The sequence below is a fragment of the Diplotaxodon limnothrissa genome, linkage group LG1, assembly GCF_057381915.1.
Source record: "Diplotaxodon limnothrissa isolate DT_005_m linkage group LG1, D_limnothrissa_male_GT1.1, whole genome shotgun sequence".
In the NCBI taxonomy this organism is placed as follows: domain Eukaryota; kingdom Metazoa; phylum Chordata; class Actinopteri; order Cichliformes; family Cichlidae; genus Diplotaxodon; species Diplotaxodon limnothrissa.
The window spans coordinates 8,401,966-8,428,497 of record NC_140596.1 but is presented as its reverse complement, the minus strand read 5'-3'; the positions used below and the strand labels follow the sequence as shown (position 1 = coordinate 8,428,497).

General features: G+C 39.5%; 1 protein-coding gene across 1 annotated transcript in view; it reads right to left on the bottom strand.

Annotated features, from left to right (window-relative positions):
- Nucleotides 1–26,532, bottom strand: part of cskl (c-src tyrosine kinase-like) — a 52,344-nt gene that overhangs the window by 1,906 nt on the left and 23,906 nt on the right. Inside the window, exons 2-11 of the mRNA XM_085362123.1 lie at nt 20,348–20,431; nt 15,475–15,588; nt 14,619–14,731; nt 11,159–11,378; nt 4,753–4,846; nt 4,189–4,254; nt 3,976–4,075; nt 3,691–3,781; nt 3,083–3,156; nt 2,348–2,543 (exon numbers count right to left, since the gene is read on the bottom strand). Coding sequence (XP_085218249.1) covers nt 2,348–2,543; nt 3,083–3,156; nt 3,691–3,781; nt 3,976–4,075; nt 4,189–4,254; nt 4,753–4,846; nt 11,159–11,378; nt 14,619–14,731; nt 15,475–15,588; nt 20,348–20,362 — 1,083 coding nt within the window. The 5' untranslated portion in view covers nt 20,363–20,431. The remainder of the gene's footprint in view (nt 1–2,347; nt 2,544–3,082; nt 3,157–3,690; nt 3,782–3,975; nt 4,076–4,188; nt 4,255–4,752; nt 4,847–11,158; nt 11,379–14,618; nt 14,732–15,474; nt 15,589–20,347; nt 20,432–26,532) is intronic.

The window sequence follows — 26,532 nt, the reverse complement described above, 5'->3', positions numbered from 1 at the left end:
ACCCCCACGGTGGATTTTAAACCAAACAATCAAGATGTGACTGAAGTGCACACTTTCAACTTTAATTCAAGGGCATTAACAAAAGGACTGCTTAAACTAGGGCTGAACGATATATCGCATTTGCGATAATATCGCGACATGATCAAGTGCAATTTTCTAACCGCAAAGGCTGCGATTATACTCTGGACATGTCCAAATTCATGGGCTGCATCCTCCTGAGGCCGCATTTGTAGACCGATTACGTCACAGCGACGCGCCGAAGGCTGTCCAAATTACTACCATATCCCAGAATTCATAGCGCGGCCCAGCCAAACTCCAGTTTCCAACAATGGCGGCCGCTACTAAGTTTTAAAATTACTCATACTAATCTTTCTGGGTCACAAAATAAACTTTTAACATATTTTCAGGCGAGAAAGTAGTTGTGTAAACATCAAATATCTGCTCGGTTTATCAAGATATCCCATATTTGCAAAAGTGCTTCGACGTTTTCAGAGGCGTCTGCTACCCACCAGCTCGACAGCTAGCCGGGAGCTCGAGGGTTACTGATGCGGCCGAGAACGGCACAACTCCCGGCACATCATTTTCAGATCACCGCGGAGTTTCGCTGCTCGGGTTAAACGTAATATATAAGTCACTTAGACAACCTAAAAATGTTATTGTTGGGCTTTTTTCAGTGTTTTGTTTGTTCGTGAGTAAATCGGTTTGGCTGAGATTAAAGTTATTAGATTAGATAAAATAAAACTTTATTAATCCCCCGGGTGGGTTCCTCCTTGGTTTTCACACAGCTGACTAAACGTCAAACAGAAAACTTATTAAACAGAAGTATGAGACAGTCGAGAATTTACACCAGTGTCTGGTTATATTTTAGATGGCAAGAAGCAGACGGCCGAGTTTATTAAACTCCACCGAGACAGCGGTGACGCTAATCAGAACTAGCCTTCTGATTAGCTAATCAGAAGGCTAGACCGTCCAATTTCACGCCTTTAAACTTTAAAGGCGTGTTTGTGTGTGTGTTTATACAATTGCTATTATGTTTGCACTTTATGTGTAATGTTACTGACTGCAGAGATCAGTAAGCTGTGTGTATTTTTTATTTATTAGTTTTATTTATTTAATATTATTTTTTAATTGAATGACTGTCTAGTAGTTCACAGATGTCGAAAAACTGAGTGTGGTAAAGCCACTGATTTTTTTTTATGTATATTTCTGCAATCTGCACATTGTACTGACTTTCATTTTAATGTTTACACCAGGGTTCCTTGTCAGCACTTTATGCTCAGATGTTTGTAAGCTAAAAATAAACTATTGTGTATGTTCAAATATACTGTTGTGATTGAAGAAGTTAAATAAAAATGTCAGTCATCAATTCATGCATCACCTCATGTCATCATAACAGAGGTCTGTCTTCCAGGAAAGAACAGTTTAAAATTAATGTAATATAGTATTGGCCATACTATATGATGTATTGCTTGTCTTTGTTTAATAATACAGAAGACAAAGACCTTAAAAAATAATCGCATATCGCATCGCAATCGCAATATTGGGGCAAAAAATCGCAATTAGATTATTTTCCATAATCGTTCAGCCCTAGCTTAAACTTAAGGAATTGCTGACATTTTTATAGACAGTCCCTCATTTTCATTTTAAATATAAAGATTTCCACTCTATAACTGTCCATTTCCACTGCACTGCTGCCACAGCCATTATATTTTGGTCTGCTGCCTTGACCCTCGCATATACACACACACACACCGTCTGTGTTTTTTTAAACCAACATTAAGATGTTGGCATCAAATTCAGAAACATTTCTCATTCTCAACATTTTCAGTTAAACTCAGGCCTTAATTCATTAACATTTCAGTGAATTTGTTTACACATTGTCCTAACTTTGTTGGAAATAGAGCTGAATAATTATTTTTCCCCCCATATTTGCAGCTTGTTCAACAGTCATACACTCTTTGCTGTCAGGCTCTGGGTGCCCAGAGTTACTTTATCTGGGCAGAAATTCTGGGCAGCTTGACAGATGATTCGATTAAGATGTTGAGAAAACCTTTGGGCTTGCTTTTACTCTCCAGCAGGAAAACTGTTTATGAGCCACTAAACACCACTCTTTGTTAAACTGGCCTCTTTAAATACTTTTAGGGCAGACAAACACACTATTAATGAACTTGCTAGACCCGGGATCAAGATTATACCACTATTTAAAAGACTGTCTTGGACTGGCACTCTCATTCAAATAAACTGATATCCTGCAGCCTCTCCTTTTTAATCCATTTTAAATAAACCGCCCTTATTCAGATCAATTAAGAGTCGAGTCAGCAACATCAACCCTGTCTCATCCCATCACCTTCTCTCTTAGTGCTTCTGGGGATGTCCATTTGACGGGCAGCTTGGCAGTGTCCTGTATGGAGGATGCCTCCTTGGTGAGGCCGAAGTCGCTGACCTTGGCGATGTTATCGTCAGAAACCAGCACATTGCGAGCCGCCAGGTCTCTGTGGACGAAGTTATTGGCCTCCAGGTACTCCATAGCTTCACACACGTCACTGCCAGGAAAGAGGATGAGTGAGAACTGGCTAACTAATATAGGGCAATAGGTGGTTGAGGATTTTACTTTTATCACCTGCCCTTGTCAGGAAAATTAGCTTGGCTAGAGGGAAAACTAAGCCATTATGATTTTCAATTTAGTTTCAGATGTAAATGCTCCAAAATGTTTTTTCACTACTGTAAGTTATTTCAAAACTTACAAGGCTGGCACAGAAAAATGAAACTTCAACTGATTAATTTGAGACAAACATATAATAATGCTCATCTGAAAGCTTACACTCATTCTTTGTACTGATCACAATGGACTTAACTTGCTTTAGATAACAATATTAGCTAGATAATTATTAAATTAAAATAAATAAGGATGTATGAGTTGCAGCAAACAACGTTCATGTTACTGCTATGACACTTTTCTCCTGAAGTTCAGTAAGAACGCAGAGGGTTAAAGTGGCAGTGATTTAGTTTCAGATCCCGAAAAGAGCAGTTTAAAAATGTTCTTTTAAATAATTCTTTAAATAATTGCTTGAAAGAGACTCACAGTGAGAACTTGAGTAAGCAGTCTCCACCGAGAACAGTCCGCCCTCGAGAGCGCAGGTAGTCCACTAGGCTGCCCTGTGGTGCAGTTTGGATTATTAACACAATGCTTACATTCAAGAAAGTCTCACAGAAAACTGTGTAGGTACATTTTTTAGCATGAATAGCCTGAGTAAAAACCAAATCGACGACCCCGTGCGAAAAAAGAAAACATGTCAAAGTATTTTTTTTTAATAAGGGGAAACATTTGTTTCATCTGTACAATAACAAGTGTTTTAAAAATCCATTTGCTGTTTTACATGAGGTCACAGTCGTCATCATTTCTTGGCTTAGAAGCAAATGCCTCCTCTAGTGCACAACCTGTAACCCCCTCTGCAGATGAAACAAACAAGATATAAATCTTTTTGTACCCGCTGAATGGGGTCAGGTCAGGTGTTTTCCAGTGTCTCCTGTCTTTATGCTAAGCAAGGCTAACAACTGTTTCATTAGCGTGGTTTTGACTGTGTTTTATTCTCCTAATGTACTGAACTAGCGTTTAAATCGCAGAGGGTTAATGCGAGCATGTACCATTTCCAGTTTTAAAACTTGTCATAAAAGAGCACTTGGGCTGACCTTAGCCATGTATTCTGTGACGATGTAGAGACTGCCCCTCTCCTCCACGATTACCCCTAGCAACTGCACCAGGTTGTTGTGCCTCAGTTGCCTGTCGAAACACAGAAACAGAGGGGGAAAAAAAATATGCGGTAAGCATGCAGTAAAATATTTTTTAAAAATCATGGTCAACTTCTACCCACAAAAATGACAAAGGATGACCTAATATTTGATGAAGAAACATGTCTGCAGACAGAAACATCTGTGGTGGTGTGAAGTACAAAAAGCAATAGCTGCGGATCTTACGTCATGACAGAAGCCTCAGCGATGAAAGCCTGTGCTGTAGCGTCATTTTTGATGCACTTGACCGCCACCTTGGTCCCTCTGTAGTCTCCTACCATCACATCTGACAAGGACACAGAGGGGACAAAGTTTTAGTACATTCTCCAAGGTGACCTTGGCCTGATGTGAGAAATGAAAATGAAATATGAAAATATCCTGTTTAAATTTGGTTCTTACCCCCAAACTCCCCTTTGCCAATGGTCTGGAGGAGTTTCAACTCTTTTCTGTTCAAGGCCCAGCCACCTGCCAAAAGAGGACGTTAATGACACTCTGCAATCATAATGTAAGTAATAATATTATTCCAAAAAGGCGTTATGAAAAAAATCCTCTGTTCATGACTTTGCAGTTACAGCAGCTATTTTCTTGTTAAAATAACTTTGACAATGATGTATATCCTTTAAGCAGGAGAATTAATCTTTGCATTTCTCTAGCGTAAGAATTAGCTGGGTCAGATGGGTATGTGAGGGTAAATAAAGACAGACAGAGCTGGAGATTGACCTTGAGAGCCGGTGAAGCCCAGCAGTCGTTCCCAGCCACACAAAGATTAACCACCCTCAGTTGATTAATGCTATTAAAGCTCGTAGGAGACGCAGGATTTCTCTGTACACTGTGTGTGTGTGTTCATGCATCTGATACTGTGAGGTTAATGTGGCATATAAAGACAAGCATAACAAAGTGTCCCTGTGTGTATTGGTGCCAGTGTCCCTGTAGGGCTGTGTAATGAGCTCTGTGTGCTCTTACTCCTAGAGAATTCATCTTGCGCTGCCACTGTTCCCTCCATCAACTTCGGTTTAATCAGCCTGGTACAAAGGCCATCAGCGTCTTTGGTGTAGTGCTGGAGAGAGAAAGTTTGAGAATTAAATACAATCTCCATGCATAAAGAAAAAAAAAGTATGTATGCTTCAAGTGTTAAAAGTTACAAAGAAAATCCTCTCTCAAAAGGTTTTCCCTGAATTTAGGTCAGCAGTATATACTGTACTGTGCCACTGTACCTAGCTGAATGATCCGATACGGATGTTCTTGGATTACTTCATACTGTTGAGTCTATATACAAGCTTTTGATATGCAAAACAAAAGAGAGGCTGATGTTCGGGGCCACCCTCTGCAGAAAAATGTGACGGTAGCGATGAAAAGAAGATTCAAGCTGTGTTGTCAGATTTTATGAGAGGAGGCTCCATCCACCAAACAGGTACAGCATGACAGGTTTACCTTTTATCAACATGCATCTTTGTTAAAGACGAGGAGGCTCGTCTTGAGGGACGACAGAATCCCGGCCTCATTTCCATATGAAAGATGGAATAAAACAGGAGCAGCAAAGTTGGGAGGATTTACAGCAGAGTACAAAGCGAGAAAACACAGTAAGGTGTTCGCCTGAAGTTTAAGGGCTGCTTCTGCTGCTCTGTAAAATTTAACTCCAGCTCCAGTCAGAAGTACTCTATTAAAGCAGTGTGTGTTTCTAATCAGCTCCAGTTACAAAAGACATGAGTACATTTTCAGATTTGCCCTTTTTCCAGCTCTAAAACAAACCAAAAAAATCCACCAGAATAAAGTTTTATTACTTTAAAAGCTCTATTTTTTTTTCTTTAAATTCGTGTAGTTGAAGAGACAGCTGATCCACTATGTCTAAACTTACTAAAGGTCTTTTATGTGTCTTTCACTGCATTTCCATTTGAAATGATTCCTACTCATGTTACACAGAGACTCATCCACTGTGTAAAACATTTTAGCTTCCTTCCCTTTAAGACAGATTTCTTTTGATTGGCTGTCCTTTGGTAAAGTTTGTGGGTGGGTCTCCTATGCTCACAGCCTGAGTTGCGTGTCTGAGATGACCAAATTATGGATATCAGCCCTTACTGACATCATGCAGACCCATTAGTAGACTTGTTTGTTACTGGAAACTTTGAACATGTTTAATATGATATGAGCATCCACCATTGTAAAACAAAATAAGAAAAAGCATAAGGTGTAGTCTCTTTAAGCTACTTCAGATGTGGACAGATCAAGGGACAACAATACGGAGGGCAAGTCACTTATAAAATTACATCCCCTGCAGCTTTGGCTACTATATAAAATGCTTAAATAATCACTACACTACAGAAAAGTAACTATCAACAGAAGTCAGTTAAAAAACAAACAAACAAAAAACACAAAGGAATAAAAATCTACACTTTAAAGTCAGACACACTGTGATGAAAAGATCACACTTGGGAAATGTTTAAACCTCTGCTGGACACTGTCAGTATTAGTGTAAAGGTGAGGTTCCTGGGGAGCATTTACTGTGGGAACAAGGAGGAGGGTGAGAGGGCTGGTGCATTTGCACCAAGCTGACAATACAGGGATGACTCGTCTACCTACAGAGAGCTCTGCTGTCAGATGGAGGCAGCGTGCAAAGTATGTGGTACAACCGGTCTTTGGGCCACTCTGGCATGTACTGTTGTTGGTCTGTCTGCCAGCCACGGAGAAGAGTGAGGTTATAACATATAAACAGCTGAAGTGACAATGACAGTGACAAGTGTCCACTGCAGCTGCTGTCTCTACTTTTTATACTGTATTTCTGATCTTTTAAGATTTTTTTCCACAATCCTCTCATTCAAGATGAACTCTTCTGTCACTCCCTTCCCTATTCTGGCCCACTTGTCAACCAATCGCCTTTCAGCAGACGCATACATCATCTGCTTCCAGCGATGTGCAGATAGGTTTTGGAAGACTGCATGGCAGCAGACCTGACATGGGTGAAAACGCCTCTCTGCTGTCTGTCCAAATGGAAACGTGTATGCAGACACATTTGTGGGACCATATTACACTTTACAGTTCATCCTTATAAAGACAACAAAATAATCTAATCCCAGTCCATATCTGCTTATCAATTTAGGATAGTATTACAAAGGCAAGGACCCTGTTTGTCACGGCAAGTAAAGAAATAAAGACCATCTGCGTTGAATTGCAAAGGCAAAAAAAAAAATCATGTGAAAAGAAATCAGTGCCTCCTTAAGTGATAGCAGAAGTTACATAAATCATGAAACCTCTTTGTGACCACTGTTACACAACTGTGGACTGATGTGATGACTATAGACTGTAAGATATGATTATAACCACCAGGGGGCAGCATGGTGAAGGAAGGCTGAAGACAAATTAACTGCACATGTAAAATAGCCACAGTTATACACAAATGATGCATTTAGATTATGTATAGCATTTATCAGGTCATTATTTATCATTTCTGAAGCGTTGCCTATATGATCTTGAAAAAGACAGCCCTGAACGGACCTTAATTAGCATTGCTTATGTAACAAATAATCACTGAAATGCAATCTTAGAATGCATGACAATGTGTTTTTAGAGCACAAGTGGCTAAATCACAATCTTCCCATGTGTAATTAGCAGAGAAAGGTGTGATCACAGAGTTGAAACAGCCAGTGAGCACCCTAACAGACAATACTTTGACTGTGCAATTACACCCCTAAAAATACCATATGGAGCGAGCTTTGCTTTTGTTTTTGTTTTGTTATTTTTAAAAACCACGTGCATGAGAGGATGCACTGACTGAAGACAGAGGTCTGCCAGCATTTGATGTGTAGGTCTATATGAAGAATAACAGAGCAGAGGAACACCGAGCGAGCCGGAAAAACACACAAGAATGTAAGGAATTCTATCATGCGCAATTATAGAGAAAGAAGAGACAAGGGAATGCAGACAGGCTACAGAATAAAGATGTAAAGAGATACCGAAAGAAAGAAACATAGCAGGGTAAAGCAGGGAGACGGAGACAGTGGAGGGCGAAAGGAAGATACGGAGATGAGAGGAGGAGGAGGACAGAAAGCAATATGCCAGGTATCCACCAGGGAACACAAAGACAGAAAGAAAGGAGGAGGGAGGGAGGTGGAGAAAGGAAGTAGAGGCTGAACTGAGCCCGGAGGGTGAGTGTGTGTTGGAGAGTGTGTGTGAGAGAGAGAGATTGTGGGTGGCTGATAACAAGAATGCGCTGGGGATGTAGATGGTCTCGTTGCCAGCTGGCACATTCCTGCCTGTCCACTTCCAACGCCCCACAAGGCAAAAAAGATGAGGCCCAATTAAAAGTGTGATAGCCGCCAATCCAGCTCTTCTCTTTATCTAAGAGGATGAAAGGCCTTTATCTCGCTCCCTCTCCGTTTCTATCATCATGTCTCCCCGTCTTCCCCTTTCCACACTCCGTCCTTCCTCTGAACCAGCTTACAGAGAGCAGTCAGGGAGTGAGAGGATCAGACAGCTTTTTGAAGGATACGTACTTGAGTCAGAGTTTTGGGAGAAGTCCACAGAGATATTCAGCATGTGTGTCCTTTACAGAGTTATGTAATCAAACTGCTGCATCATTTATCACCATATAACTACCACAACTTATTTCTATTAGCTGTCGTGCCATGCAGTTTAGAAGATGGATTCCAATTGTTTACTCCTAATAAAAAAACAAAACAACTTTTTTGTTGATTCAAACAGGTTTACATTTTCCTTTTTACCAAACAAATAAAAAATAATCAATAACCAAAGACTGCAGGTGTAATGTAAGATAATCAGCTTTTAATGCAACTGACTGACTGTCACAAATGCTAGGGGAATGTGATGGGATCATTGGGTGACCTAGGGCTGCTCAATTAATCGAATTTTAATCACGATTACGATCTGGGCTTTCAACTATCATTAAAAATGACTGAGCCGATTATTAGCCCCTCCCTCGTGCTTTACTCTCACGCTGCTCCGTGTGGCAAATCCAGCGCACCTCTCTGCATTTCGAACATGCGTCACAACAATTAAGAGCAGCGGTCCCCAACCCCTGGGCCTTGGTCCGTGAGTCGTTTGGTACCGGGCCGTGAGAGTTGAGGCTCAGGTGTGAAATGTATGGTTTCAGGGTTTTTATCGGTTTTCAGCGTTATTTTGTTATCGTTTTGATCGTTAACTCGGTTTTCCTTGGTCTTTTCACGTGTGTTATGAATAACTCTTCTTTTTTTCGGTACCGGTACTAGTTTTATTTTGTTGCATTTATCCGCGACACCTTAAAGGCCGGTCCGTGAAAATATTGTCGGGCATAAACCGGTCCGTGGCGCAAAAAAGGTTGGAGACCGCTGATTAAGAGGACCCGAGGGAAGCTCGGAAAGCTAAGCAGAAGTTATTTGGAGAGGAGAGTGACTGCTGTTGGTTGAAAAGAGAGGTAAAAAAAAGACTTCAGTGGTGTTGCACACTATTTTATATTATTTTTTAAAGTCATTATTCAATACATTCTTATTGTTAACCCTTTAAAGAGCCGCACGTTCAGTTTTGTTTAACTATTTTTAAATCCCTGTAGAACCTGAACCGCGTAAGCTAGCGCAATAATTTGTTTTGCATATGAAACCGGAGGAGTTCTACTTACATCTTATGCCATCAGCTTGTCCTCGGTCACGGTTTCCTTCCACATAAAACTTTGCAAAAATTGCATAAAAAGCGCTTGCAGGAACAAAAACATAATATTACAGAAACACGCGTTGCCACTTCCCACAGTGAAACAGACGTCAGCACGAACTGTCGCGTGTCCGCCATTTCCTGCCCTAAACCGGACGTGACGTCATTTTCGCGGAAAATGTAGTTTTTTACTTGTAGGCCTTAAAAGCCTATACTGGTGTTTTTATAAGTCATGTTTGACTTTTCTGAATAGTTTCTGTGATGCTTAGAACTCGAATTACACTGCTGGAAATAGTTTATTTTGATGCACCTGCTGTTTTCTTTGCAAATTTGCATCATAGGATTGTTTTTCGTTTTTCCTGCAGTATATAAAAATTGGTGTATCTCAAAAATAAAACTATGAAGACACTCAAAATAAATTTCCTGTTGTTGTAAACTATTTTTTGCAACTTTTTTGTATTTAAAGATTTGAGGGATAAGCCTCTTAAATTTCTCCAAGTAGAAATATATGTAACAAAAACGATTTTCAATTTATTTTTTTTGTAGTTTATTGCACTTTTATGCAATTAATGTAGTTACTATGGACTTAATGCATACATATTATTAAATTATGGGCTATAACAGTTGTATTGATGTATAGTAACTTGAAATGCTCCCAGAAATGGCACTACAGCATGTATAAAAAAAATATATATATATATAAGCTCTGGCGGACTTGGTTCTATAGTAGGTCTTAAAGGGTTAAATAAATATCGTCAAATAATCGAGATCTCAATTTCAGTGAAAATAATTGTGATTATCATTTTTGCCATAATCGAGCAGCCCTAGTGTGACCTAATGGACAATGAGATACAATATTTAACTGTAGAAAATACGTGATATAAGAAGCTTTTAGCTCTGTAATAGACTAGAAACAAGTCTCTCGTACAGTGTTAACTGTGTTAAGATCTAAAACACCTTTGATAGACAGACGAAGCATATCTGAGAGGATAAACAGTTGGCCTGAAACAAACAGAAATATAAATTCTCATAGGAATTATATAACAACCTTTTAAGGGGAAAACAAAAAAAACCAAAACAAAACAAGTAGGTTTGTTTTCCTGCTGCTCTTCAGTTTTACTGAAGAAACTCTGCTTGTTTCGGCTGCTCCCTTATTCACAAGGGGTCACCACAGCAGATGTAGCACATGTTTGATTTGGCAGATTTTTTCCACCAGATGACCTTCCTAACGCAACCCTCCCACAGGAGGAGATTTAGTTCCTCTCCTGGTCTCAAACTGGGATCTTTCATGTGTCAGGCACATGTGTTAGTTGCTAAACTATGGCGCCACCCTTTCTGAAGAAAACCTAAGATGGAATAAACTTTGTAAAATCACCAACTTTTTTACTGTAACAGTTATTTTAAGGATCGATACTACTTAATTTGAGCTACCTAAATAAAATGTAGCCTAACTCTCTGTGACCTTCAGGATAGAGGAAGTATGCACTGGAACATTAAAACAAGGTGACATTTAAAGTTTCATTTTCTTACAAATCGCTCTCTTTGACGTTCAGTTAAATGCCTCAAGTCTTTCGGCTCTTAAAAACAAAAACCAGCTGGAAATGATGATGATGATTATGAGAAGGCATTCATCGTTTTTTTACTGCCAAACTGAATGCCAGTAGTACTATTAAAGGTGTTCTGTCAACAAAATTAGACTACAAATAACAGCTATATGCTCTCCATCCTTCCTCACCTCCACCAGCTGCATGAGGTTCTCAAAATACTCTTCCTCGTCGATGGTGAGTTTGCCGTTGTGGTAGATGATGCGGTAGTGCTCCACCTTGCCATCACAGCTGACACACAGGGTGTAATCTCCAGGATAGTTGGTGCTTTCCCTCACCAGGAATAAACCCGTCTCTGGAGGGTAGAGGAGCCGCTCGGCCTGCTCCCGAGTTATCTTCCCATGAAACCAGCTGGAGAGAGTGAAGAGAGGGGTGGGAATGAAGGACGTGAGGAGACAAAGAGGGAAGAGGGAGAGAGAGTATGTCAGACAAAAAGGACACACAGGATTGACTGGAAGTGTTTTATGGCCGCACACAGAGTGTTTATGTAACAATGACGTTGTTTGATCTATGTACAGAAACTCAACTTGTGCCGTTTTTTAAGAATATATCTCCAAAAAGAGAGAGAGAAGAAAACAACTAAATTTCAACCATACAGAGGTACCAAATTCCATGTATCATGGCCCACAGCATTCCTCTGAAATGAGAAGTGAAAAACAAGAGGGGGGCAGTAATGGGAAGCCGACAGCAGCACTTCCACCCTGTTCAGCTTGAATGGTGAAGGGGCGAGGCTGTCTGATCTTGGGGAGTCAGTGAAAAAGTACCTGAACCCAAACAACAGGAAACATGGTGCTAAAACGCACGCATGCATGCATGCGCACACACACATACACAAAGCCTGGGGCAGAGTCGGAAACTGACATACAGGCACTGCAATAACAGGAAAATGCAAAAGCTGCTCAGACAAGGCGGGGAGCAGGATAAAACCCATTCCCGACTGCGGTCAGAGAGACCAAGAGACGGATTGAACTTTCACCACCCGCTGTAGCGAAAAGGAGGGAGATCAAAAACCAACTCCACCTCCTGTTAAGTTAAAAAGCCGATCACAATTCTGTTGGTTGTGGCAACAAAGAAACGCTTGCTTCCTGATTTAGAAGCTAACTGTTACACAACGAGCATCAACCTCGCCATATGGCTTGATAGGAGGCATCTATATGCTACTGAAGGACGGATTAGACAGCAAGATCACACACTTTGATCTACTCAACCACCATCTTTACAATCATCTGTTACAAAAACAGAATTTTTTCACACTGCTGTTGCTTTTCAATGATAATGCATCCTCCGTCGAGCTTAAATGGTAAATGTTTTTTAATCTTTGTTAGATACATTTCAGTTTCCTACAACAAAAGCTAACACCCTATTTCAGTATTCTGAATTTCCTTCCATTCATGGCTATTGATCTGTGGTATTAAGCATAAACACAGGGGGGTATCCCATGTACCCTGCTGATTTCTGCCACTATTTGTATGAAAGGTCACATTAGCCACCAAGAATTGCAAAGGACAAAGTCTCCTTATCGGCACTGGCTGGTCAATGGGTGGTAATTAACAACTATGAATGATTTAGCCCACTTTCCTGTGGCTGCCTCTTTCACGCCCTCCTCCTCTTCAATCACTCCACTTGGTCTCCTCAGACAGCAGAGGCCCTTGTGGTAAAGCTGCTTAACATGGCTCGAGTTGATTAGATCAGAATAGGGAGCTTCTCCGATGGAGAGAAGCTCTTTAACTCCCAATAATCCGAGAGCAGGCGCCAAGAGTGGATGGCCCCAGTAACACAAAGCCCAGTGGTAGACACACACTTGCTGCTTTGTCTCCAGAAATTAACCGCAGTTTTCAGAAATGACATCATATTGAAATAAAAGTGAACAACATGTTCAGCACAACTTGGAAGGAATGAGTAGGACAGCGCAGATGAATACGCCAGCTTTCTTTAGGGTGGTTTGGTTACATGGGTCAGATATCTGCCACATGAGGGCAGTAGATGGAGCAGAGTCAAGTAAAGGAGGCAAGCGCTGTATCTACAGCCGAGTATCAACCGATACGGGTGAACGTTAAAGCAGAAAACCACAGATGAACCCTTACGTAACCCAGAAGAGAGGGAGAGGTCCTCTCCGAGACATTTGCTGATGATTCATAAAAAAATCCAAAAGTCCCTGCAGGATACAGAGAAACGACTTCTGATGACTTGAGTTAAAACACTGAACTATGCAGTGATCTCAAAGGCAGCAATTAGAGCAGAAGGTCAGGATGTGAAAGCATGCTGAATATTTGGGAGTCAAAGAGCAGTGAGTTAGTTTCATAGCACCCTCTTCTTCTTTCCTCCTTTCTTTTAGAAAAGCAACTCTGAGAAGGACATTTGGTTATGGCTGAAAACAAGTTTCATTAAATTCATTCTGAGCTACAGATTAATTACAGCTGTTCCCCACGTTAGCCTTTAATAATCAGTGTTGTTGTGTGCACACAAATCCCTTGTAGCTGCACAAGGCTCATTTTAAGTTACTGCACCACCGGGCCTCCTAATATCACACACAAAACATGCCTGAGCTGAATGACACAGTAACCGAATTTAAAATGGTGTGAACAGACGGTATGAGGTGGCAAATAGAGAGGTCAACGCTTTCAGCAGCAGTTGATGAAGGGAGACAAAGAGGGTCAAAAGTCTATATAAATGTTTCCTGCCAACATTTTAAGAACATATCATTAAGAATAGTTTGAGCTACACATGCAATGCTGACAAGACTGCATTTCACTTTCTATCCGCAGCTGACACCTTTATTGTGTTAATGATTTCCTTCTAGGAGCACGAGAAGAGTTCATTGTTGCTGCACGAGGTTTGAAAGGTACAAGGAAATAAATGAGCAGCTTATGTATATAACTCCTTACTGTCAAAGAAAATTAGATACTTCCAATACTGGAAACACTGAGAAACTGAAATACAATCTGTACTTTATCTTTGACTTAATTAACTTAACTATGCCCATTACAAAAAACCACAACTTTGAGGTCCAACTTACCATTCTCTTCTTGCAATTCATGTACTTCCTACTGAAATTAAGAACTTTCTTCTGCTTTGCAAAGTTTTAAGACTTGTTTATTACCATCTCAAGAGTAAACACAAATGGTCTGGCAGCTCTCACAGCTTTCAACATCTTATAGCTCATAGCTCGGTTGCAGCAGCTCGGCTTTCCTGTCTCCTTTCATTTGAATATGCCTCTCGTTATGTTTTCCTCGTTTTGAATAGCTGCATTTTCAAAGAGCCCGAAATGTCACTCAAATCTAGTGCACAGCTGGCTGTAGCCTCTATGGGTGTCTGACACAGACAACAGAAGACAGGGAATTTTCATCTTTTGAAGTCAAGACTAATTTCTCCCTCTCACAGCAGGAGACAAAAGTGAATCGGGCTATAACAACTAAAATGTTATTTCAGAATGAAACAGTTCTGCAATCCTACAAAAAAAAAAAAAAAAAAAGTATTTTATCCTCTTACATTGCATTAAAAAAATGTTTGTATGGTCTTAAAAATAAATGCAAAACACCACAAACACACAGACATGACAGTTTAACTGGGATTATCCATTCTAGTACTCACGGCATAAGACTGAGTTTCCCTCCTGACTTGACGCCTTCCCTTTTCTGGACATAGTTAGCTGGGATGGTGCCCTCTCTGCCCACCTGGTTCCTTGCTCTGTACCAGTTTGGATCCTGAAACAGTCGAACACACCACAACACAGCTGAAATACCATAACTAAGGCGGGGTACCATTTTTATACCAAGTCATTTTGTGGGTAAGGAACACTTCTGTACCTTAGAGATAACACAACACAGAAAGACACAGTAGAGAATAAAAGCCAAAATCCACTTCAGCCCCATCAGATATTTGTGGGCACAAGCTGTTGCATCAACAGAAACCAGCGAGTGCCTCTAGCTAAAAGGAAACCCACCAACTGAAGCAATAAAGCTGTTTGATAGGATTAAGTTCATTGCACCTTTTTAAAAGCTGATACACTTTTTTTTTTTTTTAAATGTAGCTCTTTATTTGTCTTGTCATTTGTCATACAAATGAATAAACTAACTACTTTGTTAGGGACAAAACTTTTGGTTGTCTTGTCTTCTGACTTAAAGTACAAAAAACTAGGATTGTCTCATGAAATACTGCACAAATCCTGTTATAGGTACTGTTGCTGACATTTCAAGAATGAAGACAAATCCATGTCCTTTTACATCTCTGCATACATCTGTATATTGTTTTTAACATACAGAGAACATTTTACAAGTCCAATCATTGGTGAACAATCCAAAAAAAACCCCAACCCTATTAACTGTGAAAACCCATGAAGAAACAGAAACAGCTTAAACAGTAACTTATTCACTGAATAATAATTGCTAGGATGGCAGCTCTGTGGGTTTAGTTAGAACAACCATATTCAAGGCACTTGTTTTCTTACCCTGGTGACTCCGATGATGGTCAGTACGTCTCCTTTACAGAAGGGTAAGTCCTGTTCATTGGCAGTCTGAAAGTTATACTTGGCTACACACTCTGTGCCAGTCGACCATGGTACCTAGATTATAGAAAACACAGAGGAACCAACATTATCTAGAGGTGTAACTCATAAGGAGCTAAATGAAACAAATTACAGAACACAATAAAAGAGTTTAGAGGTGGAGAGGCAATTGGGGAGGGCGAGAACAAGTCCTAATCACAGTGTTATGAGACTAGGATCCACTTATTAAAACCAAAGCCTGCCAGCATTACAGTCCTTATTCTGAATGTTTCTTTAGAGAGTTTACTCTTCTTCTTATGTTGTTTGTTTTCCCTTTTCAAATCTTTCAGGACCGTGTTAAATCTGTTCAAATCCAATAAGGCCTCAACAAATAAAATCGTAAGTAACACTTTTTGCAGTAGTTTCCTGGTGCAGTACAGGAAGTATGAACATTAACCTAGCAAGTAATTTTCTTCCCCATGTTTAGAGAAACTGGAGCTTTCATGGAAACTTGGGAGTAGGGATGGGTACCGGTGTCCGGTGCCATGATGGCACCGGTTCTGACATAAACGGTAGTAACCAGACCGAAAAGCAGCGCACATTTCGGTGCTTTATTTCGGTGCTTTTTTTTCCTGAGCTGTGATACACTTCTAGCCAATCATTTTACGTTTCCGAGAATAGTAGGCGGGCCCAGGTACGTACGTTCTTTTAGAGCAGAGCTACAGATTAAAAATGTCCAAGCCGAAGCGGTCAAAAGTCTGGCTGTACTTCACAGCAAAATATGCAAACTCAGCAGCCTGCAACAAGTGCTTTAAGCTGATACTGTGATACTGTCAAAGGAGGTAACACCTCAAATCCGATGAAACACCTGGCGATGCATAGCGTTTTTTTTAAAAGCCCAGAAGTGAGACCTCACACGAGCGCATCTACTGCGGGTGGGTTGCCTGTTATGCAACATCCCCCAAAAACACGAAGAGGAGAGTCCTGGCCCCTAGCCCTGCCAGTGTAGCAGAAATGATGACTGATGATGATGGCAGCAGCAGCCGTTCTTTTCTGCGTGAGTAGCTAAATGTTGTTCGTGTGTAATTTACGTTGAGTAGGCTAACCACGTTATTACATTAATGCATGTAAGGTGAACTAGCAAACATCATCATAGCTACATGCGGCTGTCTTCTTGTTTGATGGCAGATACTCCCTTCACCCTGGCCAAAAAGGCTAAAATGACCAAAGAAAAAGTGGAAAACAGTTAAACATGAGAGGTTTTTGGACAAAGTTTGTGTTTTTTCCATTGTTTAAGCACTGCTTCCAGCCAAGAGTGATACCATATATGCCCCATAGCTGCAGAAAAGGCTAACATTGTTATCTTTTTACAAAAAACAGCTGAACATGAGAGGTTTTTGGACCAATTTTGTGTTCTCCATTCTTTAAGCACCGGTTTGAGCACCGTTTGAGCACCGGCACCGTTTCAAAAGTACCGATTTGGCACCGGTATCAGATAAAACCTAAACGATACCCATCCCTACTTGGGAGATTACTGTGCTAAACACTGAGCCACTGTTCAGTCATTAAAAGAGTTTATTAATCTAAAAATTAAACGTTAAATGTTGTGCATGAACAAAAGGTGTGGCATAGATAGTAAGCAATAATTTGTCTGGGCTGAGCTGTGCTCGATATTGCACACTTGAAAGGCAGAAATAATGCACCCCAAGGTAGTTATTTGAATCTTGACAAAAATGTTAAGACTGCAATAACATATCAGATAGAAGCAGTAACTGTATAAAGCAGCAACTTTATTTGTGTAATGGTAGTACCCTCCCCATGAATCACGGGCATAAAACCCTATATAACACCTAAGTGTCTAAAGCCAAAATGTTTTTCTGCTTTGATATCCAAATAAGCATTTTTCTGGATGATCTGCTAAAAGGAAATAAAAGGGACCTATGACACTCATTTCGAGCTCCAAATTTGAATTCTTGGAATCAAAAGTAGCTTTGGATGATCAGTCCATGTTTACATTACACTGGGCCTCACTGCAGCCTTTCATATATAAAAATTATATATGAAAAATGAAAACAGATCTTCTCTAAATACATTTCTCTTTTAGATTGCCAATTGACATCAGCTTGATAAACATGTCTACCATTAAAAAGCATTTAAATGTGTAATTTAAAGGAAATTTCACCATTTAATCGCATAAATTTAACTAGTGTTGAGATGGGAGTTGTTGACCGTTTCAAGCTACTCAAACAAGCATGGAGGACATTTAAATTCAAGAATCTCATTTCAAACTTGATATTTTTCCATTTTCAGACATTTAGAGTTCAGTTACCACTCCATGGGTTAATTTTGTTTATGCTTGTAAAACAAAAACCGGATGAGGCAGATCTCCTTCCTAGATAACAAACAGTAGGTTTATTAAATCTGCTGACCTCAGCTTATTCCCAGCATAGCCCTGCCAAACCTGTACCTGCTTAGAGATAAAATAACCCTGAGAGAAAAAAATAAATACCTGTGTATGTGTGTACCCAAAACAATGTGCTTTCAGTGAGAATTATTGCCTGTTCACTCCACTGCAGTGACTTTGAACCTCAGCTAAAGCTCTGCCATATAGTTGCACTCACTATCAATCTTGACTTGTCTAAAAGCCACAGCTGCAAGAATCACATATAAATGACAGAAAAGAAAGGAAAACAGAGCATTCAGCTCGCACTGTTAGATCAGCAAAGCGGTATGATCACTATCATGCCTCAATAACGTGAAATGACAAAGCCAGAGAACAAAGCAGCAGGTGTGAGTGAGCGAGTAGAGCCCTTGAACAAGCTGCTTTATTTGCAGTGGAGGCTGTGAATGTGTCTATCGCAGTCAATAGAGCGTTACGAGTTTGATGGCTGCCGTGACACAGAAAAACCCCCAAAAACCATTGCATCTCCCATAGCCTTCATTTCCATGTGGTCACATCAAGAAAATAACTTTATTAAACTGAGGCTCTGCTAGACCTAATGTGTCATTGGGGGAAATTTCCTTGCGGCTCTTAAGTAATTTAAGACATAGCCTCATGCAACACACAAAACAGCTGGGGAAGAAAACTACGGCTAAATTTAACACCAAGTTGCGTTCATATATTTTTAACAGCAGCATGTTTTCCTTGTGTTGTTTCCTAAGAGGGAAGCGCTCGAGAAGAGGATGTAGATCATCCACCTCGAATTCACCTCTTGGGCGATATACAAGTCAGTTTATTGTATTTGCTTACTCCACCTCTACAGTCTCCACCCCCATCCTTACATTGTCAATCTTTACAGAGGACTTTACATTTATACTTCTGCAAAGCTTTGAATTTTGATGCTTAAATATCTAGAATAATGAAACTATTATTAGCTACAACTTGGACTGATTGAGAAAACATTAAAAAAAGCTAATAAGTGCAAAAAAGCATAATCAGCTAGATTTCATTCATCTGATGCAATTATATTTCACAAGATGGTTACATATTTAAAGCGTTAAGCAAAATGCAATTCTTAATCTTCCTAAATAAAATTCTACTATTTAAATATTGACAAGAAAAAGAGAAGTTAAAAGTAGTTGTCAGTATAACTCAGACACGTGCAATTTGAACTTCCAGCTTTGTGCTAATAGGAAGCTTCAGTTTACGATTAGACAGAATATAGAAGAAGGATCAAACAAAAGTTAAAGTCTTGAAGTTTTAAAAAGTGCTGTGATCACAGCATCAAGAAACCTCTGGCAGATCAAGGAGGAGTATGCTACAGTGTTGTCTTAATCTAGAGAGAGAGATGCTTGTCATCCACATTAAACAACATTAACAAAACCAGACAACTGTTGCTTGGACATATTAACCTCCAGAGGGCAAACGTAATGCAGCAACTGAAGACGTGAGGAAACTTTTCTATCTTTACAGAAAGGCATTATTAATTTAATGATTTGTAAACAAAACCACGGGAACTTATTTGGAAGAGTTGCACATGTATTTATATCTAAAGTAAGAATAGTGCTGTTGGAAGATCAGATGTCTGTATTGGTGGTATTTCACAATGTTATGCTAGCAGCTTTTCTTTGTGTGGTTACATTAGTTTTTTGACTGAACTGTAACCTGTGGGCCAGCTGCTTGATGTGACAGAAAAGCTCAGACGATTATGATGTGTCATCGTTATGTTCACTTTAAGACTTGTTGGGAAGCCTTTACTGCACTCAGTTACATAATGTGCTCTTGTCAGCGTGATTAATATTATTTCACTTCATCTATCTTGTCAGCTCCACTCCACATGTGATGCACGTGTGAGTGAGCGCAGGTGCACTCAGTGAGAGCAGGGTAAAAAGAAACTATGGCAATCATAAATGACAGTAGTACGCAGTGAAGACTCGCTGCACTGAACTGAGAGTAGAGCAAATAAATGGGGTCAACCATTGTTTCTCATTTTTATTCACCTAAAATTTACTAAAGAAAAATACCAATTCATTAAATTGGATAAAGTTAGGAAAGCAGTTTTAACTGAAACCTGATATGCCCGATACATAAAATAAAAAAAGGTCTCTTCCTCAGGAGTGTACAGTGTATTAATGTAAAACTGGTATTGGGGTGATACCAGCAGATACCCAAAACAAATGTATTAGATTCATAACTGGGAAAAGAGTTAGATCTAAAGCTTTTATAGACTTTGTAACCATCCAGAACAACTAAAACATGCTAATGAGAGAATCTTGAGTTTTCATTTCAAACAGATTCTTTGAAATATAGAGAGGAAGAGGATTTTTAATTCTATTACACGTGGACACAAAAAGTGTGCAAGCAAAGGTGGAAAAAAGCAATATGTTCTTCACTTACATGGATCCCAGACATGATGAAGGGAATTTGGCAGCAGGTGTCCTCAGGCAGGTAGCGGTCACTGTTCAGCTAGTACCATGAGAGCTGTAAGACATAAAGATAAAGGCATTAGAAAGACAACAAATGTATTATATAAAAACTGCTGAATGATCACAGTGTATGTCATAACAATAAGAACACAAACAGCCACAAAAGCAAGTCACAAGCATATCTCACTGGCTGGTTAATCAGCCCAAATGAAACAGTTCCAACAACTCTAGCACTGATCTGATCACTCTACAGCTAGCATGGCTGACAGATTAGTGGATGGTGTCTGCTACAAAGTGTTAGTAGAGATTAGGGCGAATGTGATTTAAATTTAAAAAAAGAAAAAAAAAGGATTAAAATAACGTAAAACGCCAATCTATCCATTCTCTTATAGAGAACAGGACACACTGGACAGGTCATCAATCCATCGCAGGGTTAATATGAACAGACAACCACTCATGCTCACGTCTGACCAACTTAGAAATGCCAATTTACCTAACCCATGGATGCCTTTGGACTGTTGGAGGAAGTCAGAGTATCTGGGGAGAACTCTTGCAAACATGGAGAGGACATGCAAAGTCAACACACAAAGGCTTCGGTTAATTCAAACCCAGAACCCACTGCCGCTTTAAGACAATAACCAAATGCAATCATTGCACAGTAGCAATCATAAGTTTACTTACCGTCTAAAAAAAAGAAAGCATTTTATTAAAGTGCTTAACTGCCACTAGAGCAGGGCGATATGACCAAAAATATTTATCACGATATACATTTGAAAATTTGCGATAACGATATAACTGACAATATAATTGACACTAGACAAAATACTTTACAACTCCTCAACTTTATTAGTGCAAAAAACCCCCCAAAAAACGATCAAAGTATTTTCACTTAAACGAGCAGGTGTTTTTTATGTGCATTAAAGTTAAATAAAAATTTAACAGTGCAAATGCAAATTCCTTGCTGACAGTTTAACCAAAAGGCATTTCCAGTTGAAATTGGCCGACATATCCTCAGCATAACCATGTATAATATCCACAGAACTTAAAAAGAGGTTATACACGCACAACACGGTAATATTATGTTGAAGCACAGTATGTATCACTCTGCGAGGCTCCTGCCTAATATAGCCGTAATGCTCCGACAATCCATCAAGCTGTGCGGGTTCGTAGTTTAGCAAAGTCGTACTAAAAGATTTGACAGATTTTCGAGTGCCGTGTACCACATAAAATCGTTTCGAGGTCAGTAAACACAACCAGAATTCATACATAAGGCACACGGGATTATAAAGGGCACTGTCGATTTTCAGAAAAATCAAAGGATTGATTTTAAGTGTGCCGTATTTTCCAAAAAACACTGTAATAACGACGGCCCGCTAGCATGCTCTACCAAAAATAGTGCTGGCCAAACCAGTTCCACACCACTGAAGTTGCAGCATTTTTAAAAACCAATTCTGATTCATCCGTTTCATTCAACGATCCGCTTTCGCCCTTCTCATTCTCCGCCATGCTTTTTCCACCATGTGCATATGAAAACAAAGGCACTGTGCATGTGCGTTTTACCCATATCCTATCGCGATATTTCATTTTCTTATCGTTGCCGAACATTATACCGGTATTACCGTGAAAGGTATGATATGGCCCAGCCCTAACTGCCACATTGCATTTTAAAAGATTACTTTTTTAATTTTCTACTGCACAAAGTCTTACACAACACAGCGTTGTTATAATGAAGCAGAAGTAACACTAGGTGCAGGTCTCTCACGGTAGGCTCCGTTCAAGCATCTTACTTCCGTCCAGTCCAGAAAACAGCAAGTTGAAACAGGGAGGGTGGAGCGTAAGTAGGAGGAAGTTGCTGACGAACAGTTTCCAGTGGTTCTTATGGAGGCAGGAAAGGGCTGTATTTGGATACCAATGTGAACATGTCTACACTGCTGATCTTTAGACTAATTTTAAATGGTCTAAACCTAACTTTAAAATAAAATCAATTTAAAAGAGGTCAGTACTGGGGGAAAAACAACAACAACAACAAAAAACCCTTCAAATTGGACTGTGACTTGTTCTATGTATTGTAGATGGACTTGATGAAAAACAACCTACAGCTTTCACTTGGATTATATTTCACTGAGCATAAGCAGGCGATTCCCCCAACTTATGAAATAACAGAGCTCTGTGTAATTTTAGATCCATGAATATGATGCATCTCCTTCAAAGAGCCTGGCATTCTCCCTAAGAGCATCTATAGCAAAGCTTCACAGCCCTACCATATCCTGTGTTGAAACAGGAAACAGCCTAATTGCAGACCACTGCAGAGCAGTATGCAAACTGACAGAGCCAAATATATCCAAGGCCAGGCTGCTCCTGTGAACCCAGAGGGTACTTCTTTTCCCTTTACCATTCTTTACATCTAAAGCAACCCTGCTGGAACAGAGCAGCCACACTTGCTAGTCAATGGAAAGGAGACAAGTGAGTGCTATTCTTATCTTGCTCCAGCGCTGAGGAATAGCTGCAAGCTATTCAAGAGCTTCAACATTTCACTGATCACATCACTCTCCATAAGTTCATCAAGTGGTCCTCAATAAGGGCCTCTGTCTTTGTCAATTCAATTTTCTACTGAAAACATTTGAGCAATAACACCAACACTTTGTCCCACAGAGCAGACTATATATTTCTAACACACATACCTGCATCAACATACATGTTTGATACTGGGAAAGGCAGTCCAGAGAGTGCAATTATACTGTACAGTATTCTTGCTGAGTATCTGTGTAAAAGCCCAAGACTGTGCTCAGTCTGACAATGGCATCCGATTTAAAAACAAGACAAAAACAAAAACATAGGTAAGTGTGCTTGAGTAAGCAGCTACAATTTCTGGCACAGTGTGACGATTTATCAGATGTCAAGACACGGAACATCTTCGATTCCTCTGAAACAGGATTTTTGATTAACATAGTACTACTTTGTGCAAGAAATTCTACCTGGTGCGTGCCCTTGTATCGAGTGGACTGGATAAAAAGCCAATGTGTTCATGTGCTGTGGAACCAGAGAAAGCCAATCCAAAACCAAAAACCAAACACACTTGAAATTTGTGTTAAATTAATTTAGCAAGACAGTATACACAATACATTTATAAATTTAAAGTTTAAGTGAGTTAAACAATTCCCGGTGAATATTACTTTTTTTTTTTTCCTTGCTTTTATTTTTGCTTAAAATGTTTATCCATAACAGACTAGCCTAGGAATGTGAACCTTCAGTTTTCCTTTAGCCTGATGTAAATATGAACCATGATCCTGGCCAGATGAGCAATAAGCACAAACAACAAAATCTTGTAAAGAGAAATGGTTCAAGTGTATGGCTGTTCAAATATCACATCAAAGAGTACATTTTTAATTCAGGCTCACAACCCCCCCAAGTACCACATGTACCACACATGAATGCAAATCACTTCTTTCTCCACGCCCCTCCTCCTAATTGTCTTCTGTTGTGTGACAGGAGCTGAGTGTTATGGCAACACACCAAGTGATGTAACAGTAGGCTTTGATGCAGCGCTGCTTTTCTCTCTGCTGTGCCAGATGCCAGTAATAATGTTATGGTTTTATTTTATGTGTCGTTTGTATTCTAACCTGCATTGTGTGCGCCATCCTGTTCTTTTTAAACCTTTGTGATTCATATCAGCTCCTGCAACCTACTGCACTTTGGTGGATGTAGATTAAAGAAATTAAGTGCTCGCCTCCCATCTACAATATGCCTGTATGATCTTGTTTCACCACATTAATATTTCAGTGCATCGAAGCTCTTAGACAACTTTCTGCATTTTCCATGACCTCAGAGAATACAGCGATGTTAACTCTTGTTTCTGTACTATACACCCCCAACCTGATTCCTGAAGAGCTGTTGCTCAGCGCACCACAGAACACAGATACAAAGAACTATCAAAAACTATGACAGGACTGGGTTTTTATTATATGGTGTCTATACTTCACAAATCAGCTCTGAAAAAAAGACAACTGAGATAGCGGTAACAAAAGATGATTCATACACCCCCACGTCAGCGGACAGGACAGTTACTGCAAAATAATCTATTGCTTCATTTTATTAAAAAGAAAAAAGAGAGAGAAAAAGACCAAAAATGTCAAAACAGAATTAACAAATGTTTCCTTTGAAACAAATGTAACACTGACGTAGGGTCTCTAATTGTGTTATTGGTTCATTTTAACACATTTTTGGTTCATTTGCTTTAAGAAGTTGTAATTTGTTCCAATATAGAAATTTTCCTATTGCATAATTTCATAAGAAGTGAAATGCAAGAGACTGATTCTGACATAAAATAATGTTGGAGTTAAAGTGCATTTTCGAATTCACAGTTCTTAGAATACTGGGAAATTTGTGTCATCTAGATATAAAAGATTAAAATCACTATTTAGTGATTGCAGAGAGCAAAACCTCAGGGTACTTGAACTGATTTAACCACTGACACAAGTTTTCTTTTCTTTTTTTTCTTTTTTTTACCCATTTACTGAAAGATATTTCAATTAGAGTTATTTAATGGACATGGACATAATGTGTAGACTCTCAGCTTTCAATTGAGGGTATCCACATTCAAACCCGATGAAGGCTTTAGGAGTTTGAGCTCCTTAACATGTGCCACCATTTTTTTTTTTAAAGAACCAAAAGTATTTGGACAATTGACTCAAAGGCTATTTTATGGGCAGGTGTGGGTAATTCCTACGTTATGTCATTAATTATCAGTTAAGTTGTATCAGTTGTGATCCAAAGAATACCACATCTGTAAGGCACAGCAGAGGTAATGTGATGGCTTGGGCGTGCATGGCCAGTGGCACTGAAGACACTAGTGTTTAATGATGATATTCTGACATGTTCAGAGACATATTGTCTTATCAAATCAGCTACGTGCGGTCACACTGATTGGGCGGAGTTTTATAATAAAGATGGGCAATGACCCAAAACAACAGCCAAAGCAACCTGGGAGTTTATTAAAGCAAAGAAGTGGAATATTTTTGAATGGCGAAATAGGTCACCCGATTTTAACCCAACCAAGCATGATTTCACTGGTTTAAAAATAAACATCAGAAAGAAAGACCACAAACAAACTGCTGCAGTAAAGACCTGACAGAGCATTAAAAAGGAGGAAACCCAGCATCTGGTGATGTCCATTAGTTCAAGACATCAGGCTGTCATTGCCAGCAAAGAGTTTTCAACCAAGTATTTAAAAAATTAACATTTTATTTTCAGTTATTTTATTTGTCCAATTGTTCTAATTATAGCCCCCTGATGGGATTGTGTTCAAAAATGATTTTGTTTCTCATATTTTTATGCAATCTTTTTGTTCAGCTCACTGAACTAAAGCTAAACGTCTGCACTTCAACTGCATCTGAGTGGTTTTATTTAAAATTTATTTTGATAATGTACAGAATCAAAAATGTTCCTGTCCAAATGTATATAAACTGTATAGCTATGATCTTTGGCTAAAGAGTGGATATAAAAAACTGGGCACAAATGAGATTCCTCTGAGAGGTGTCTTGGCTTGGTTTTAGAAATATAGTGAGCAGTTCACTCATTCAGAAGGGGCTCTGAGTAGAACTGCTATTAGACAACATCTAAAGTAGCCAACTGACAATGTTGAAGCATCTGACAACAATGTCTCCTGAAGACCTCCTAGGTGGGGTGTTTTGGGCATTTCCTACTGGACATCCCATAGCAGACCCAGGATACATTGGAGTGATTGTGTGTATTGCCTATCCTGTACTGGGAATTCAATAGAGTCTCTTGGATGAGCTGGCCAGGCAAAAGTATGTATGCAAGCACAATTAGATGGCATTTAGTTAAGATACAGAGTCTGTGTTACTGTTCATTATTTAATAAACAAAAATATATTTTATGCTTGAACAATTGATATCCAACTTGAAAAACAAATATAGTCCTGGTCATTTTCTTTTTGGGGAAGACCAAAACCTCTTTGGGCAGTGCCAACATGGAAGCTACAAGAGCATATTTTTGCTTTGGTCGCAAGCTAAAATCTTGTCCATTAAGCTTTAGGGGTGGGGGAAAAAAATCGATACTGTGTAGTATCGTGATATTTTGTTTGCTAATAATGTATCGATACAAGGACAGCAGAAATCGATATTTTGTTACAAAAAA